Raw genomic sequence first — 19,366 nt, forward strand, 5'->3', positions numbered from 1 at the left:
TCAACTTCTGTTGCTCTCGCTTTTTTTTCTTTTCTAGCCAGTTTACCAGCACTTCTGTTTGCTTTTTATGCACTTTTTTCCAATGCGGCGACTATATGTGTGGATGCATATGTTTTTTTTTTTATTATCTATTTATGCCTCAGTGTGTGAAGATGGTTTTTTTTATTATTTTCATTTTCGTTTATATTTAGAAAAGCCGTTTGACAACATTTGGTTCTGTGTGTAATGAAGTACGTAGAACACAAAAGAGATGGTACGATCATGAGAATTGGATGTATGGTCATTTGACATATTTGTTGCTTTTATGAACTTTGAACGGATTTAATTTGCTTTGTTTTGGTCACTCATTGCGATCAGATCACTTGTTGCACTCAAATATACAAAAGTAACAGAATATCGTACAAAATACACAATGTGAACATTGAATTTGAACAAAAACAGTGTGTAAGTTGTTAACGTATCTAAAAGATTCTAATGATCATTGGCATGAAAGAAGTGCATTGAATTTCTCTCCTGGTTCATGGAAAAAGTTGTAGTGACAATACAATGTAAAAAATGCAACAAAACGGTTAACTCGTTACTTCGTGTTGCACCGTTATAAAACACTTTTCTTCATGTCATAAATTGCCTTAAACGATTTAAAATCTCTCTATCTATCTCGCTTCATCTCGCTATTGCTGGTTGTGCATGATAAAAAAAGAAGCACCGAGCTTAAGTTCCAGTCCACTTGACTCCATCTGTTCTATCTTTAGAATCGTTACATCAAATTAATTTGACTGCTGATGAACAGGCATTTAAAAACAACATTTTTTTTTCTCTCATCATCATCGTCATCAACATAATCATCGTCAAAGCAGTATAAAAAAAAAAAAAAATTCCATTTTTGCCGTAGAAAAAAAAAACAAAACGATTGATTTTGACATATTTTTCCGTCGATTTTCAGAAGCAAATTTTCACATAATGCTTTTTTGCCTTGCGAAAACAATTGATTCGTGATGAAAGAGCGAATGAAAGAGAGAAAAACAGACCAAACAAAAGGGAAAATAATGAGATAGGTTCAACATGGATAGACAAAAAAAAAACAAAGAATCACAATGCGAAAAATATCGAGAGAGACAGAGAAAAAGTCTATATGTTTAAAAGCGAAGCTGTACACAAAACATCATGTCAAATAAAACTTACCTTCTTCAATTAAACTGCTTGACCATAGGCGGAAATTCCGCGGAATGCTTTTACGGCAAAGATGCTTTACGTTCGGTTGATTCGAAATTTACTGAAGTAGACGCTTATCGTCACGACTGATTAAATTCCAGCAGCCAAGTTAGATCTGTGTTTTCGCTGTCGCACTTTTTTTTTCTGCAATGCTGCTTCCTCCGATGATGAATCAAATATGGGAATTTTACTTTTAAATGAACGCACAATTAACGATCACTGCAGCGCATGCATCGGATATCAAAAGGGAAAAAAAGAGAAACAAAAAAAAATACGGTTGAATTATTAAAGTGAATGCCACAATAATTAAGTTCTTTGTGAAGAATGTAATTGAAATTTTAACAACTGTAAATTTGTGTGTGTATGTTTTTTTTTTCGTTCGTTTGCTTCACATTATTATCGATGATATTTATGATGATTGGCAAATGGTCAGTAATATGTAAATGACTGCATGCAAAAATGGTCATACGAATATTAAGTGAGTATATTCGCGAGCGTGAAACTCTTATCTTGGGTGAAATGGAATGAGATCACGCCATACACGCATTGACACAGACACACGGCAGTAATGATGAATGACACAAAGTGACATTCAAATCTATAAATTATGGAATCAACAAACTGTTGATAACAACGAGTTTTATAAAGTGGTTTTTTTTTTCTCATTTCAATGCACACCATGAATGATGATCACAAAATGCACACACACACATAAAATTTAGAAAATGATGTGGCAGCGATGACATCAATGATTCAGCTCAAATGCATTGAGTCGCATTTGAATATCATCTGACCATTTCTTTGTCGAATGTTCCATTCGAAGAGACGAACCATTGGCTTGAAATGCTGCCGATAAATTTAAATGTTTTCGTTTATTTGGTGTGATTTTTATTTGGTTTTGTTTGCATTCATTGGCTCGAGTTGTCGGCCATATTATTACTTTATTTTGAGATTTGTGTTTACAAGACACAAACATTTAGCTATCGTGATAATGCTCTTTCATCCCTGGTATTTATCTATTTTGTTTTTTCTTGTTTTCTATTTGTTCTTGCTTGCATCGCCGTTGTGTGTGTGTTTTTTTATATTCCTGCTTCTTCTTATTTCGTGTTTTTGTCTCTGCTGTGTGTGTCTGTGACTTTGTTAGTTTTTTTTTTCTTATATTATATTCCACTTCGTGGTATGTACGGTGCATTTTGTGGCACATTTTTTTTCCTTCGATTAAGAGGACCTGAACTAAATAAACTTATTCGTAAATATCAAATATGTACTTATATGCGATCCAAATGGCAAAGCGACAGAAAAAAAAACTGTCCGTGATTTAAACTACATTTTTTCCATTTTGCCTTCATTGGTATTCACAATTCATTATTTTCCCATCTATGTACTTTTTCTTGATTCGATTTTCTTGGCATGAATTTTCGCTTCTCATAGCCTTTTGCCATCCCATGCACTTATTTCTCGAAATGGCAAGTCGAGTGAGCAAAAGCACAGCAACAAACGACACCAAACGACAACGACGACGAAAACAACGAAATAACAGAAAAAAACCAACAACGACGACCGATACAAAATAAAAATAAATAAACGATAAAAATAGCAGAAATGAAATAGAAAAATTGTACAGAAACAATCTTGTTTTCGTTTTCACGACATTTTATAGGAAGACCAATTCAAAACGTTTTCAAGTGAACATTTGGTCCCGTAAACGTATCGATTTTTTTTGTCTACTTTTATTTCTTCGTTTTTGTTTATATATATATAGTTTTTTTTCGCGATGTGCACTGCATCTGCTTCATTTTATCAACTTTGCCATTCTTTTTTTCGCTCTTCTCAAAACGGTTTTCGGTACTGCAAATGTACTTCGATTGAGCGAGAGAGAAAAAAAGTAACTCAACGATATTGGCTAACAAAGTGCATGCACTTTGAGTGTGACAATAATGAATCGAATTGGAGTCAGCCAGTGAAATTAAAAGCCATTGTGGTTTCTATATTAAAGAAAGTCGATAGTAAGAGCGAGTTAAATCGAACTCTCTCGAACCTAGAACCATTGAAACAAAACAATAAAAAAAAAACAATAAATGCATGGCAATGTTCCCGAGTTGAGCTGTACAAAGTGCGGAAACACTTTGATTGCATTGTTGTTTCTCATCCGCGTCTCTGACTCTATCGATTTATGTGTTTGTGTGTTGCTGGCCACAAATTCGATTTTCGACTGCCTCATCTTCGTTTCCACTTATATTGCTATTAATCATGAACATGGATATGACTTTTCTGTCGTGCCATCGAAAAAATACTGTTTGTTTGTGGTTTGTCATGAGTACATTCTCTCTCTCTCTAGTCTGGGTATTTTTTGTGTCTTATTTCTATCTCTTGTTTTTGTTCTTCGGCATTCTCCAAATTCATCGATTAGAGTAATGGAGTGATAAAAAGAATTCCAAAACTTTTAAATGCATCCTGTGAATATTTCGGGAGGCAATTCAATTAGTTTTGAATGAAAGTATTTCTGTGTGAGTGAGAGAAAGAGCGATGGTAAAAATGTATACATTGTTTTCGCTTTAATTCTCACGAATTTTCAAACCTGGTGATTGCGTATATTTCATGATCTTATCCAGGGATTTATTGTTTGAAACGGATTCTTTGATTTTATGTCGATATGAAATGGTTCTAAAACGGAATAATGTATTTTTTCTTTTTTTTTTTCATATTTCTAATCGTTGAGTTTGTGTTGCTTCAATTAAAATTGCCAATAAATAACTGTTCAAACGCAATGATTTTTTGCTCATGTTAATCTAACCATTGTTCCGTTCAGCACAATTTTCATATATTGACCGCTGTTGAAAGACTCGGTTTAAAAAAAAAACACACACACTCAACTGATTGCCAATTAACCGCGTCAACCATAGATCGCACTCGAGCGAACATAAAAAAAACTCCAACCGGATAAGTCATATTCCCGTTTAAACGTGTCTAATAAAACAAACACATGAAATCGCCATTTTCGGGATGGATACGAATAGCAAAAAAAAAAAAATATTGATTTGTTGAAAGCGATGGAATCGGAGAGTTAGTTCATTGTGAATAAATCTCAAAACCGCTATACTCCGTACACTTCGTGGTCGTGCGCATAGTTGAATAAAACGATTTTTTTCTCTTTCATTTTCATCTCTTCCGTTCATATACACCGATTTTTATATCTATTTTCATCAATTTTATTGTTGCTAATAGGTAATAGCTCATAAAATGGAGATTTCTTCATTCGGTTTTGTTGTGCGAGGTAGAAAAAGAACTGAAAAAATACTGCCACAAAAAAATGCGTTGAAAAACTGACGAAAACTCAGGCAAAATGTACTAATTGGTCAGATACACGTTCATCGGCATTCTCCAAGTTCATCGATATTTGTGTATTTTGGTTGTCGATTGGCTTAGTACTGAACATTGTGTTCTTTTTTTTATTATTTTACGGATTCTCTTATTCTATTGTTGATATTCTAGTTTGGTCTAAATGATCATTGTCTAGCCACAACAATACCATGCGAGAACTAACAGTGGAAAAAAAGAGAACTGGATGTTGGTACTGTGTTGCGCAAGATCGTGTTATTGTTATCAATTTTCATGTGTTGGTGTTAAAATGTGATCAATTTTTTTTGTTCAACTGTGAACATATATAAAAAGAGCCAACAAAATATTGCATACATGAAGAATGAAATAAAAAAAAATTCTTAAGTTCAAAGTACCGAATGTACGTGTCGATAGACGAACATTTTATTTGAACTTTTATTTTCTTTTGATGGGATTTTTAAGTTTTTTCCTCGTTTTTAGCACAATTTTCCATTGGATATTTCGGTTTTTTTTTCACCCAAAAAGTTTTCTCCATTCAAAAGTTCGATGGTCATTGCACCTGAGACTTTTGGAAGAAAAAAAAAATCTGTGAAAAATTGTTAACAAGAAAAATGAAAACACACGATATGTGTGGAGGAATAACAGTGGATAAAATAGAAATCAATAGTATTGGCAATATTGTGGTACGTGAGGGCATTTCTTTTTCTCTACCGATGAGCAAAAGAAAAGAAATTGATCGGCCAAGTCGAGGTTACATTGCTATTGTTCGCAATTCAAATCGAAATGAAAGTTTATTGACTTCTTATCGAAGACTCGTCTGCTATCATCACGTTTTTGTTTTGCGTGCGTTATTATTCACATACGTAGCGGCCGTTAGAATCGGATCGAAATCTATTCATCTGTTATTGATATGTAACAAAAGAGCATCCAATATCGGAACATGTTTCGATAAATGAACGGCGAAGCATATCAGTCAGATGATGTTTGGAAAATTATATCGTATCCACACAGATGAATCATGTTCGAACGAAAACCAAAACAAAAGAAACCGTATATTGTTTGATTCGATTGAAGCCGTGATGTTTGTACATCGTTTGATTTGCGTCTCTTTTTCTTTTTATGTTGTTGTTGTTGTTGTTTTGATAACATTATAACCCGTTGAGTGTTGAAAACACTGTCGGTATCGTTGTCATCACAGTCGCCTATCAATTTCAGCATGGGGTGGTCGCATATTTGCGTTTCCATTTCATGTGAAGAATTAAGAATGGCTTCATTGATTCCCTCCGCTTTATTATATCTCTATCACCTTTCATGAGCCGGATTATTTACAACAACACGACCAAAACCGAAATGAACGAGAAAAAACACACACACACTCACAATTGAAATGCAGTTTTTTCTTATTGCTAATCGCTTTAACCGCATACATTAATCCATGCTTAAGTGAACACTTCACAATATGTAAACCATGACGCAAATAATATTGCTATTCATTTACTCTGTTGATCAATACATTTTGACGTGTAGAATGTTGAACAAATAATTCGATGCAAGTGGCGCACCACAGCAGCAACGGTTGCCACCAGAATTCAAGATTTAAAAAAAATATATATGCAGATAAAAAGTCATGGTTTGATGAATGATTTCAGAATCATTCTCAAAACCATCAATTTCATGGTGCTGCATAATCTGATCGAATTCAATTCCACCGTAATAGTTTTGTAGGTTGATTTTTCTTTTCATCGAAAGAAAGAGTAGTTTGAAATTAATTTTTACTGCGATTTTTTTGATTCAGCGAAAGCTCCCCGGGAAAGTAATTTTCAATTGTTTGTACTTTGCGCTCGAGATAACAATCTCCCCATACTGAGTGCGAACGTCGCTCTGATCATTCCAAACGAATGATTATATCTACAGCAGCATTTCAATAAACGCCACCGGAAAGTAATGATTGATTTTTCATCATAAATCGATTGATCGATCGATTCAAGTGTTGCTGTTGTTTTAAGGCAGTGTAAATAGCACTCCAAAAGATACGATAAATTCATGAAGCATTTAAATAATTGGATACCGGGCAAAATGTAATTTGGCATCAATGTTCGAAATTGATCGCTCAATAATAACGTCCATCTCTCTCTCTATCTTTCTCTCTCTCTCTTTTCTGTATATATGATTTGAAAATGAGCGAAAAAGTGTCGAAATCTTCACTAATTCTTTACACTCTCTTTCATTTGGTCTAAATCCGATTACAATTGTAATCTCATGCTATTATTATGTATGAGTGTTATGTAAGCGGAGAGTCGTTGGATTCTTTATGATCTCGTGTTGATTGGTTTCTTTTGATAAAATTATACGAATTATACAAATGTACCGTCCAAAATGCGATTTTATTCTCTTCAATAAGATTCAGTTTTCCGCCTTCATTTCGATTACGCATATATATACAGTGCATTGTAGCTGTCATTTAGTTTCCATTGAAAAAATAGATTGATTTGATATGCGCACGCGTTCGCGTTCGCTACCGTGATCAATTTCCATATTGTCAGCCAATGTGTATCTTTGGCCATTCTAAACACTGTGAATTGTGATTTTTGAACGCGCTATTATAATAGATTAACTCAAGTTGAACGGATAAACTAACAGTATTGAATTGCGTTCTGCTTGAACGATTCGATAAACGAAAACAAATTTATTCGCTTTGCATATTATTTTCCCGCTTTGACTCATCGAATTTGATCGCGCGCACACACACACATGCAAAAAAATCAGAAATAAATTCTAATATTCTCGGGTATATAAAGTATGCACAATGGCATATCGTGGGATTTTCACGTTCGTTTTACATGGCTGATTCAATTACATGCCCGAGAAATTATTGTATATGAATAAAGAGTGCCTTTATTTTTTGTGTTATTATTGTCTCTGTATTTCATTGGTTCTCATATTAATGGCTATTTGCATCAATTGCAGATAGAGAATTGATCGTATTCAATTGAATTAACAAATTAGCCTTGAACATCAAAATTGATTGTTTGCATTTGAAAATGAGAGCCGAACGAAAGATCTGCTCGGACATTTTCCATTTCTTTACTATTGAGAACCAGCAACATCGTATGGTTTTTTATTCGATTGTTGATGTTTTCGATTCAATTCTAATCGATAAATTAATGTGAATTTTTTTTCTCTCTTTTTTTCTTTTTTGTAGCATACATTGACTGGACACAGTGGGAAAGTGATGGCAGCTAAGTTCTTGGGCGAACCATCGAAAGTCGTAACTGGAAGTCACGATCGAACATTGAAAATATGGGACTTACGAAGCCGAGCATGTGTTGAAACAAAATTTGCTGGTTCGAGTTGTAACGATTTAGTCACAACGGGCACTGATGTATCTGGCACCACAATCATCAGTGGACATTACGACAAAAAAATCCGTTTCTGGGATACAAGAACCGATTGTTCGGCCAACGAAATTGTGCTACAAGGTAAAATTACATCGTTGGATCTATCGAAAGATTGTCAATATTTACTGAGCTGTGTTCGTGACGATACGATTAAATTATTGGATCTACGCATGAACCAGATAATCAAAACGTTTAGGTAGCTATATCGTTTATAGACATTTTTTTCTCTCTCAATTCGGCAACATTCACAGACCGAATTAGAAAACATCAATATTATCCTTTCTCTTTTCTTTTTATTCAATTTTTGCCCAAAATTCGTTTGGCGCTACTGTTGTCTTTCTACGCCGGTCTATCGTCGATGTATGCAGCAATGATAATTTCAAAGTTAGCTGTGACTGGTCTCGTGTGTCGTTTAGCCGTGATACAAGTCGTATTGCGGCTGGTTCAAATGACGGTGCAATATTCATATGGAATATCAACGGGCAGTTAGAAGGCACGCTCAAGGAAAATTCGTAAGTGTTACTTTTATTTGGCAAACGCTTTTTATTGATGTAATGTATGTGAATAGTGTTTATTGCTTCGAATTGAGTGTCTGTACTGTGTAAGACATTTTGCTTTCATTTTATTTTCATTTTCACTTTGGGCATCACCTAACTTTGGAACGCGGTTTTTTCTTTCATTTCTCGCTTAACTTGAGTTGAGCACATGAAAGCGAATGAGTTTTTTGAACTAGAATTATCATATTCTTTTCGTCGTAAATTGTTTGTAAGATCTTTGTTAATATCAAATACAAATACACGTTCAACATTTTATGCGTGCTCTCATTCGTTCACGTGTGTTTGGCTTTGTCGGAGAGGCATCAAACGGTATAACAAAATAAAAGGAAAATATTTTTCATTTTGCAGCAAAATTATAATTCACTAAAATATCGTCGATCAAGAGTTTTGCATAAATACAATCTGAAACCATACATATTTGCGGTTAATATGTACCTTTCGTTCCACACCGCACAACGCCAAGAGCTCTTTCTACCGTGGATGCGTTGGGCATTCACCAGCGCATTTTGCCATCCATACGAGCTTCCAAAGAAGTATCGGCAAGAATTCCAAATATCTATATCATATGAATACGGGTGCAATGTGCCTAAAAACTTATTCGCTTTCAGGTGTTCGATTCAATGTGTTTAGCAAGCGAGGAATGAAAGAAAAAACCGCGCAACCATAATCGATTCTCTCCACACATCTTTCTAAGTTGCACTAGAAAACGTACCAAAAACACAATGTAATCAATTCATTGTGTGACTCATACGTATGTCAATTGAAAGTAGAAGAAGAAAAAAATAACTAACGAAAGAATGAAGCTGTGGGCATTTAAATTTCTCTTTTTAAAGACTGCTCGTTTTTCTGCACACTGGATAGAAAGCGAAGTGAGAAAACTCAATCAGTTTTTTTCAATTTCATTTCCAATGGCAAGCAAAATACGATTCGTCAACACACATCATATTTAAACATTTTTTTTCTATTCTCCATGCATGATTCAATTTGCCAATTTTCCTTTTCCACATTCGTGTTACAATTTGCGTATAGAAAGTTTGTGGTTAACCGGCATTTCATTTTTGTGGTGATGGCCTTATTTCATTTGACTTTTTTTTTTTTCAAATTATTTCATTTCATTTGAAACATTCATTTTCAACAACATTTCGACAACGATCAATTTCATTAACATATCTATATCAAAAAATCTCAATCCTTTTTTTTGCGTAAATGTGCATAATGTGTTTGCATCAAAAATGGAAAACATTGTTTTTCACCTCCCAAGACCGGGTGGTTTGTTTATTCGCAGTGCTGCTGCTGTGACAGCCGTCTCATGGAACCCATTCAGTTCAGTATTGGCAACGGTGGATCGGGCTAAAACTTGCATCATTTGGTCGAGTGCTTAAATTGAAACAATACAACTACCTAACAACATGAAACAACTAAATTCAACCTACACATACAGCACTCGGAATCAAAAGGAAGAGAGAGAGAGAGAGAGAGAGAGAGAGAGAGAGAGAGAGAGAGAGAGAGAGGAAAAAGAAGAAGATAGAAAGATTTTCATCGATTCGGACCAGTATCACTCCGTATTTTTACCTCTGATTTTTTTTACAAATTAAAAGACACTTCAAAATCTCCATTTGTTAGGTATCTCTGCGTATCAATTTGTTTTCCAGATATTTTCTATGGTGTTCCATTAAAGTAATATTATGCGTGCTAATTCGAAAAAATGAAGAATATGTTTAAAATCTATATATTTTCTGTATGATAAATCTTAACTATGTTTGTTTTTTTTTTTCAATTTTTTTAAATAATCAATACGTGTCTACGTTCTAAATAATTTTCTTAGAGAAGACAAATTAATGTAAATGTACGTGAATTGAATATGTAGCATTGCTTTTACAAAGCCGGCCATTTGAGCTCGCATTGACGTCAAGGAATATAGCAAGTGTTGTGTTTAAATTTAAATATAAAAAAAAGATTTCGAAATAATATCCATGTGGTTTTTCTAGTATGACGGCGTCAAGCGCCATCGATATATTTTTTAACGAAATGATATTAAATTGTGTATTGCACGATGAACGAAATAGAGAGAAAGAGAAACAAATAAATGTAATTTTATTCTTTTATGACGATGAAGATAAGATTTCATTCAGAGAAATCGATGAACCAGCAATAATAAAACAAAATGTATATGCATGGCATGAATCAATCGGTAATTTAATGACGATATTACAGCTAAAGAAACGAAAATAGAAATATTGTTTAAAAAAAAAAAGAAAATATAAATTGTATGCTTGAACACAGATTGATGATAACTGTTATTCGTCCATCAAAAATCATTCACAACAAATAATTTGCATCATACACAATGCATGTAATTTAATTGATTAGTCAAATTTATCGATAAAATCCATGGATCTGTGATTCAAAATATGTATAGTTGTAAGCATGATAAACATTCAATTGAACAATTTGTTTATTTTGCTTAAGTCCAATTGATAGATATGATAAGAATTAAAGCGGTGTCTACATTTCATATACAATACGTTCAATTTTCACAATCATTGGATTTCTCGCTGTTTTTGCAACATAAATGGAGAGAATTGTGCGCATTCATCGCCACGAAAGAAACAAAAAAAAAATGTCCAATGTTTTGTTTCGGTCTCTTTTTTTTGTGCTGCTACACAAACGGTTCATGCAATGACATTATTTGTTTATCGATGATTAAAATTTGGGCACAATTTTTCATTTCAAATTAATGCACTTCAATCGTATTTCGTTTCATATTCCAGCAAACAAGTGATTAATATTTTGAAATCAAACAAAAACAAAATCAGAGAAGAAAATACACAGACACAAACGAAAACATAAGGAGATTTATAAGCATTTTTACTCATAGTTGATACGCATAAAGATAGTTTAATAAGAATTTTGCAATAATGAACAGAAAAAAAACTATTTAATATTTTTAACTAAGGTGTGTGTGTTTTTTTGTGTTATTCTTTTTGTATTGGCAAAGACAGAGAGAAAAAAAATGAAGGGAAAAAACCGAGTTAGTAAGTATGAAGGAAAAAAACTGCTGGCACCGCTAGTGTTTTGCATTGTTAAATAGAAAGAAACATTTTTGTTGTTTGCGTCGATATTGAATCGGAGTTTTGATCTTAATGTTTGAAATGAGCATTTTTTTCAACACATTTAAAAAAAAACGTAATTGACCGCTATCAATCAAATTGATGGGGAAGTCTTTTGATCAAATAATTTAACGAACAATGCGGCATGGTAAGTGAGCTGGAAAAGGAATCCTCAAACAAGTAGATGACCAAATAGAAAAGATACGGTTCCGAGAATTCTTTGGATTTATATGTATAACCTTTTTTCGGGGCGGCTTTTCTCTCTCTCTCTCTCTCTCTCTCTCTATCGCTGTAACTGAATGACATGAAAAAAAGGCAAATGTACTAACAATGCCATACATATCGATCTACGAACTCGTCTTGCGCGCTCTGACAACGATACATTTATGATCGTGTGTATGTGTGAACGAAAAGATCAATAAACCATAATTGATTACGTTAGATTTCTATACTATGGTCGAGTTTAGATTTGTGTGACGTAAGCATGTGTTTGCATCTAGAGACGACTTGTTTATTTTCATGTGTGTTTGCTCGCGAGCATTGCCTGAGCCACAATTCAATGCAGAGAATTTCAATACGTATGGAAAGTAATTTAATGAAAAACGAAAATGTAAAAACTATTTGCTCTCTATCTCTCTGTATTGAATTGAAATCAAAGTGGATTGCAGAAATAGTGTAATAGCAATTGAAATCGTGGTATGTGATAAATTACGGTTTGTGAATATTTTGCCAATGTATAAACTCATGTAGAATTTTATTCAGTTGCACATGGATTGGTCTTCTTTTTCTAAAGTCGTTCGTCGCACGCATTTGGCGTTATCGCAATTACAATTCGACCTTTACATCTTGTGCACACATACATATGCTTCTGTCTGAAAGCAATTGACTTTCTTCGTACGCATTTGGTGTTCACGTTCTTTTCTCTATGGCTCTCTGTCTCCTAATTCAAATGAGAATAAAGAGATAATCGTGATGTAGGTAGAGAGAGAGAGAGAGAGAGGGACATAGAATTAGAGAAAAGGAAGTACAACAACTCAACCGACTCTAAACATGGTATCCTAACATCGTATTGTAATAACATGTTTTCAGTTTCGAAACAAGCACTTGTTCGAATTGCTCTGGATGCAAAAAAAAGGAGCTATTGCACTTGTTGAGTGCAAAAGATAAACGCAAAAAAAAACTTTAATTTAATCACCGCGTAAGTTTTGTTCTCTTTCTTTTCTTTCATTTCGACTATATGTTGACCGTGTAAAATAATGTATCTCAATTGGATTAAAAGTATGTTCCCAAGTGTTCGGTCCTATTCAAATCTGAAATACAATGCAACTGAAGGAGACAGATGGAGTCGCGAATGCACAAAAGCCTTTCGCAAAAAGTGAATTAAAACGTTTGTAACACTCCTCGATACACATGTTCGGTTGAGATTGTGTTTTTTTTTCCTCTTTATATTCATACAATGTATAAAACACTAGCAAACGTTGCGCGAAATATATGCAGTAAACTTACTCATTCAAACGTGAAAACCCTTTCGTGCGAATCGATAATGAAAATTGACTTTGCCGAAGCCATTAATTAATTCGCAACATAATTGAAATGTAGTCGCTCGATTTTTTTTTTGCTGTTTTTTGCGTTCTGTTGATCGTGCTATTGTTCTTGTGTGTTTTTATTTGGTGCATCTCCAAAGGAAACGATAAAATTATTTGCAGCAAACCAAAAAAAAAAACTTAATCGCACAACAACCGGAAAGAGGATCGTGCACCTTCTATGCGATAAATCCTTATCTTTTCTTCTGCCACTAAAAATTGACATTTAAAAATTAATTCGTTCGGTAATTGATCGCATAATAATCCGGTTAATAAAGTTATGTGTGCCCGGTGAGCATGATCTCTCACTTTGATTGGTCGTGAGCTCTTCACAGAATGATGACAGCCGACAATATTTACATGTTTGCGTATCGATCAATCTAATTCCACAGAAAATAATAAGAACAAGAGCATATTTTGAGTGACGCATTTCAAAAAGTGTGAAGTGGCGTTCATTCCAACATATAATCACGAATACTTAAAATATCTTAATACTCATTACCGCACCATGCGGCGCAACGGTGTTGAACTGATCCGACAAAGTGCACATAAAATGTTCATTGTGGCACAAGATACTTGGTGCATCATACGCGCACGCGCATCATTTTCACAGTCGTCACTCGTCGATTGAAGCGCGCGCGTGTTTACGCTTGCCGGCGAGAGATAGATGCATTTCCTTTTATTTGTACAAGAGTTAAAAGGAGCTTTGAAATAGCTGTGTTTTGCATTGAAACCGTATGGTAATAATTTATACTTAGCTGCTGTTGTTGGTGCTGGTGCATGTGCACAAAGTCTCTTATGTGGCTAGCAATGGCAATGTCTGCATCTTTGATTGCCACGCTTGATGTGCACAACACATTACAATATGACAGGCCTATGATTTAATGGCTTTTTGGCATAATAGTTTGTGTGTGAGCGCGCGACTCAGATCAGGCGCGCATGTGTTTATATGATTAATTATCCGATATGCAAAAAAAAGGTAAATAATCTAATTGGCGTGTTTAACCGTTCATAGAGAATGCACTGATTCGCTATAAGAGTGAATAATGTGCCAATTATTATCGCCATATGCGCATGCATATGAGACATTCGTACAACAACGTATATTTTGTGTATGTGTGTGATGGGCTTTCGTGCATCCAACGAAAAATGCTAACGTACACGCGTGCGCATCATACATCGCTTCTCAAATATTTATCTCAACAATTTTCATCGGCAATTTATTTTTCTTCTATTTCACATGTGTTTGGTCTGCATTTAACAAAAGACATAAACAATCTATCTGCATATGAGATTATGCATTCACACAAATCGCTTATAAATTACATGAGAGATTTTATTTGCTTCAAACTTTTTTCCCCTTTCTCATTCGAACCGTTAAAAAAAAACCAAAACAAAATGCCATTTAATGACATAATAATGTTCTCTATTTTCCATCTGAGATTTGGAATTTAGTTTTAATGCTCACAACGGAGATTTCAGTCAAGTTAACATCCATGAATTTAATCCATAGTTGGGTGTATGTGATTCACCAACGCATAACGATTAATTTTCGGTGAAACAAAATAAAAAAATAAATAAAATAGAAATATGCGCGTGCGCAAGCGGCAAGACTAATGAAAGAAATGAACCGGAGCAAACAGTTTCTGTGCAAACAGTTGTGTCACAAAACAAATTCTCAAACCGCGAAGAATATGCAATTTGCCATTGAGCACATTGTGTGAGAGAATTTAAATGTTCGGATTTGGATTGTCACACAAGTGTGTAACTTTTCTCATCACCGATGCGTATGTAAATGGTCGCCAAATCATAATGACCGTTTGTCTTTTTCAGCGTTGTTTTTTTTTTTCTTTCATCTTCTTAGATTTTTGTTCATGAGTTTTGCCGTTAAATTATTTACTCAACACGATGGTGCGATGGATGCTCTTTCCGCTTATCGTTTTTGATTTGTTTGTCGGTAAGTAATTATGTGTAAGTCTCTTTTCATCTTATTTTGTTTTTCTCTTCAAACTTGTTGGTTTTTTTCCCCCATCTTCTTGTAATGTAAATGTAGTTGGCCATAGGCTATAGGCATGCAACTTTTCGAGTAGCGCCCGAATACAAAATGACAATTTTATGTTCATGTTAAATTCCTTTGGTTCTTTGTTTGCCATCGTCAAACCGCTATGTGTGCGAGTAACTATGGCTAATGTGCTCGTTCGCTGTCTCTCTTTCTATCTTTTGGAATCGGATACACGATAAACTGAACAAAGGTCATAAAACTTTACCGAACTGTAAACAATTCTCATTAGTTCCATATTTATGTGTTTATGCTAATAAAAGTATTTATTTCTCTTGTTCTGCCTAGTTTAAGTAATTTTCAATTGCGCATTTGATGTGTAATAAAATGTTTGAACGGAATTAAAGTGGTTGAAAGTAGTAGCTGCCGGTCAAATTATTATCGGCAAAAGAGAAGAAAAATGAAATGAGAACCAGATTGTCATCTCTATTCACAAATTACATTCGTGAAAAATGTTTGTCGTTTTGAATGCATATCATAATAAATAGTTCGGTTGCCTTTGTTGTGCTTAGAAATATGCTGCTATGGTTATGTGTTCATCTTGTAGATCACAATCATCGCTTCGAAACGTAATGGAATCTCTTTTCGAATTGAACGAAATTCGATTTTCATAATAAAAGATGAAATGGCAAAAAGAGAGATGGTCATCACTCTCATATCGTCACACTGTGAAAATCTGATCTGAATAAATTTGAACGAGATTTCACAACACCGCCAAAATGTTAGACAGAATCGTCGCCATCAGTTTCACACACGCACATCACATATTGTATCGATATTAATGTGAGTTCGGCTCAATGTGATCCCGCAATCTGAATGACTTGTTGTACGTGTGATTGGCACATTTTAAATTTACCATAAAAAACATTTAGTAGCCATTGAAATGAAAACGGTTTCAAATAACCGCATACAAAAGAGTTCGTGTGCCTCAAATCAAACCGAATTTATATTTAAAAGAAAAATACACGTGCATTTTTTTTTTGGTTCATTCTCTCGATTGGATTAGCTATTCGGTGTGTGTTACTTGGTTCTATTGTTGAAAACACACATGTACGCACATCGGTAAAATATTGAAAATTGCCTATCTATTGTTTGGTCTAATATCCATAAAAAATATTCTTTTTCGTCTTCGTTTTTTTTTTCAGATTCAGTTTCATATGGAGATGAAGAAATGAGTTTAGTTTAAGCTTTCGAAGTCGAAAATTTCGCTTTTTGCATAACACACATCGACAAGAATAACAAAAAAATCGATTCAAATGAAAATACGGTGATCGCCGTTCAACTTTTTCTCTACGTAGATTGAAAACCAATTCCACACACACAAAAACAGCACAATTTGATCAATAAATAAAAAAGAAATTTAAAAAAAAATGAGATTTTACTATTCATTTCTCTTTCTTTGCGAACAGATCATGTATGTATATATTTTTGCTTTCAGCATGTGATCAACTCTGCATTCTCTGCAACACAAAGCACCCAATAACGGTGAGTTTTACAGATTTTTTGTGTGACAGTGTGTTTCGTTTTCATGCAAAGAGCGATACACATACGTCATTTAATGAATCTGTACGGTAACCAAATGATAAATACCAAAATTTTAACAAAATACTAATATAACATACCTTGTTGTTTTGTTATTAGAACTGCTTTATGACCAAAAAAGGACGGAAATCCGATCACATTCAAACAATGAAAAAGCGAATCTGAAATTAAAAGGAAAACGATTCGAATTTAGTGAGAAAAAAATAAATGAATAACAAAATGATTTAGGCTCGCTTTCGATTTGATTAAAGGTTCGAATATAAATTTGCGCAATGAGATTTAATTCGAGTTAAATGTCTGCCGGCTGTATAATACCCGAATTGTATATAACAAACGAAGCATCGAATTTCGTTTGTTCTTTTTGAGTGTCGACGATTTCACACGACTTAGTGCTTGATTATCGTTTATTGTTTGGACATCTTCATGCCATTGGACACCGTATTGGTTAAATTAAGAGAAACTAACGACAATACGGCACCAGTTAAACCAAAACTCTTCGTTGGTTCTCATTGTACCGTGCTGATCATAATCGTCAGCACTTAAAAAAACTCTCGCTCCCTCTATCTCTCTCTCTCACACACACACACACTTACTGTCTTTCTCATAAAATTCGATAAGCACAATTGGTCTCTTTCAACCATTTGATGAATATTTTGATTATGATTTGTAACGGAAATTCAAGATTTGTCGGGTGGCGAACCTTGTCCGATGGAATCCACGCGTGTATCTATTTAATAATTGTATCTGTTGAAGAGCTCTCAAATGTTTTGTTTTCTTTCGTTTAGATTGCGTGTGGTGTACGTTTCACATGGTGGACACCACAGTAATCATAAAATATTGAATGCTTCTGCTTCTTGACGATGATGCAATTGATTGTTCATGTTGATCTTCTGAATCGTACAAAGTAACAATTATTGTGCTTGTCATAGTTGGTAACACAATAACGGTTGAACGTTGAAGGGCACCACAAGTTTCCGTCAATGCGAATCAATGCGTACATTTAAGAAGCACTGGCCACGATTAATTTCTAAAGAAAATGGTAAAATGACCACAAGAGATCACTTGCCGAACAACAGAATATATATCAGCTTACAAATCGACGTATATACATGCGTGTGTTTGTATTAGTCATGAATATTTTCCATGGTTTTTTATTTATTTATTTTATAGCATGCGACTCTGTGATTCGATACAAATGAACAAAATATATATATGTATACGTTTTATACGCTTGTAGCTTTTCCCTTACTTTGTTGATCGAGTCGAAACCGAATTTTTGCTCTTGTTTTTAATAATCTGCTACTTATTTTTCTTCTTTCCATTTGATATACAATACATTATACGCATCTCACGCATCTAACGCAATGCATATATGTATAGAGAAAAGAAAGGTCGGTGAACGGCCGACTGATCAACGGAACACAAAAGCCTGAATAAAAGAGCAACAGCAATGGCAAATAAACCATCAATGAAAATCACAACTAGGATGAATAGAATATTGGGAAACAATGCGCATTGCGCGTCAGATAAATAAATTAGAGCAAACGAGAAAGATATAAGAAAAAACCATACGGATGAAAGAAGTAAAAATAGGCAAAATCTAACCAAAAATGAATCGAACAAAGAGTGGCAAATGAGATATGCTAAACGAATATTCTATCGGTATGGGCACACAGTTCAAATATTCAAAACTTGAAACCAACACTTGATACGATTTCATTAAAATTCGAGCAGTGCAAAGAATTCGAAAATTTGTTGAAGATAAATGATTTTTCTTTATTGAAGAAAAAGGCATTGAACAAAACCAAATAAATGTACCAGCAAAATAGCTATATGAACACCTCAGCTCTACGGTTTTTACCGATACTTTGGCGCACGGTGTACACACAAAAATTCAACTGAACCATTGAATATCAATCAATTTTTTTTCTTTAATGTCATATGTGTTTGAATGTGTGTCTTCTGAGACACAAACGATAAATCAGTAAACGAAACAAGCTTTTTCTCTTACTCTTTCAAACCATCATAGTGGCTGAACGAAGTTTTTCTTCATTTTGACTCGTTTACGAACTTGAAATATATATTTTTTGAGCCTCTAATCAATCAAATAACGTCGAAAAAGATACACTTGATTTATAATTCATTTCCAAGTGCATGCGAAATAACATTGATGTAGGTCCTACAAATTAAGCAGTTCACATACCCGGAATCAACTTGTCAATCAATATTTATTTGCATGGTGGAAAACAACTGTTAATCGTTTGACGACGTAGCAATTAACGTAGAAACACAGCCTATTCGAGAGAATTTCAAATGTGAAAATGGATATGGTCTCAAAGAGAAAATTGAGCAAACAAAACAACAACAATTAAAACGTCAAGCATTTGTGCGAACGAATATTTAGTTTTGTAAAATACATTGTTTGATCAATGGGAAAATTGGTGTGCAATGTCAGCGCCGTAGAAAGATTCAGTTATATTGATGCGAAAAAATTATTTTCTCAGATTTTTTTATGTAGAGAAATCACGAAAATCGACGGCAAAGTACCGGTCACATAGACGCACTC

The 19,366-nt window shown here is 34.1% G+C and overlaps 2 protein-coding genes across 6 annotated transcripts in view; one reads left to right on the plus strand and one right to left on the minus strand.

Annotated features, from left to right (window-relative positions):
- The window catches only part of LOC116345614 (autophagy-related protein 16), a 58,624-nt gene extending 47,220 nt beyond the window's left edge, over nt 1-11,404 (plus strand). For 2 of the 5 annotated variants that reach the window (XM_031775090.1, XM_031775091.1), the window contains exons 8-10: nt 7,754-8,145; nt 8,318-8,461; nt 9,768-9,975. In XM_031775090.1, coding sequence (XP_031630950.1) covers nt 7,754-8,145; nt 8,318-8,461; nt 9,768-9,888 — 657 coding nt within the window. In that variant the 3' untranslated portion in view covers nt 9,889-9,975. Of the gene's footprint in view, nt 1-7,753; nt 8,146-8,317; nt 8,462-9,767; nt 9,976-10,007 lie in introns of those variants that run through there. The other 3 variants (XM_031775093.1, XM_031775094.1, XR_004201523.1) reach the window with 2 other exon arrangements.
- LOC116345613 overlaps nt 1-19,366 on the minus strand; it is a 90,840-nt gene that overhangs the window by 43,574 nt on the left and 27,900 nt on the right. Inside the window, exons 2-3 of the mRNA XM_031775089.1 lie at nt 16,881-16,961; nt 1,183-1,431 (exon numbers count right to left, since the gene is read on the minus strand). The gene's annotated coding sequence lies outside the window, so the exon portion shown is untranslated. The remainder of the gene's footprint in view (nt 1-1,182; nt 1,432-16,880; nt 16,962-19,366) is intronic.

This window comes from Contarinia nasturtii, unplaced genomic scaffold (genome assembly GCF_009176525.2).
Source record: "Contarinia nasturtii isolate CC-2019 unplaced genomic scaffold, AAFC_CNas_1.1 Cnas_scaffold_1371, whole genome shotgun sequence".
Lineage (NCBI taxonomy): Eukaryota > Metazoa > Arthropoda > Insecta > Diptera > Cecidomyiidae > Contarinia > Contarinia nasturtii.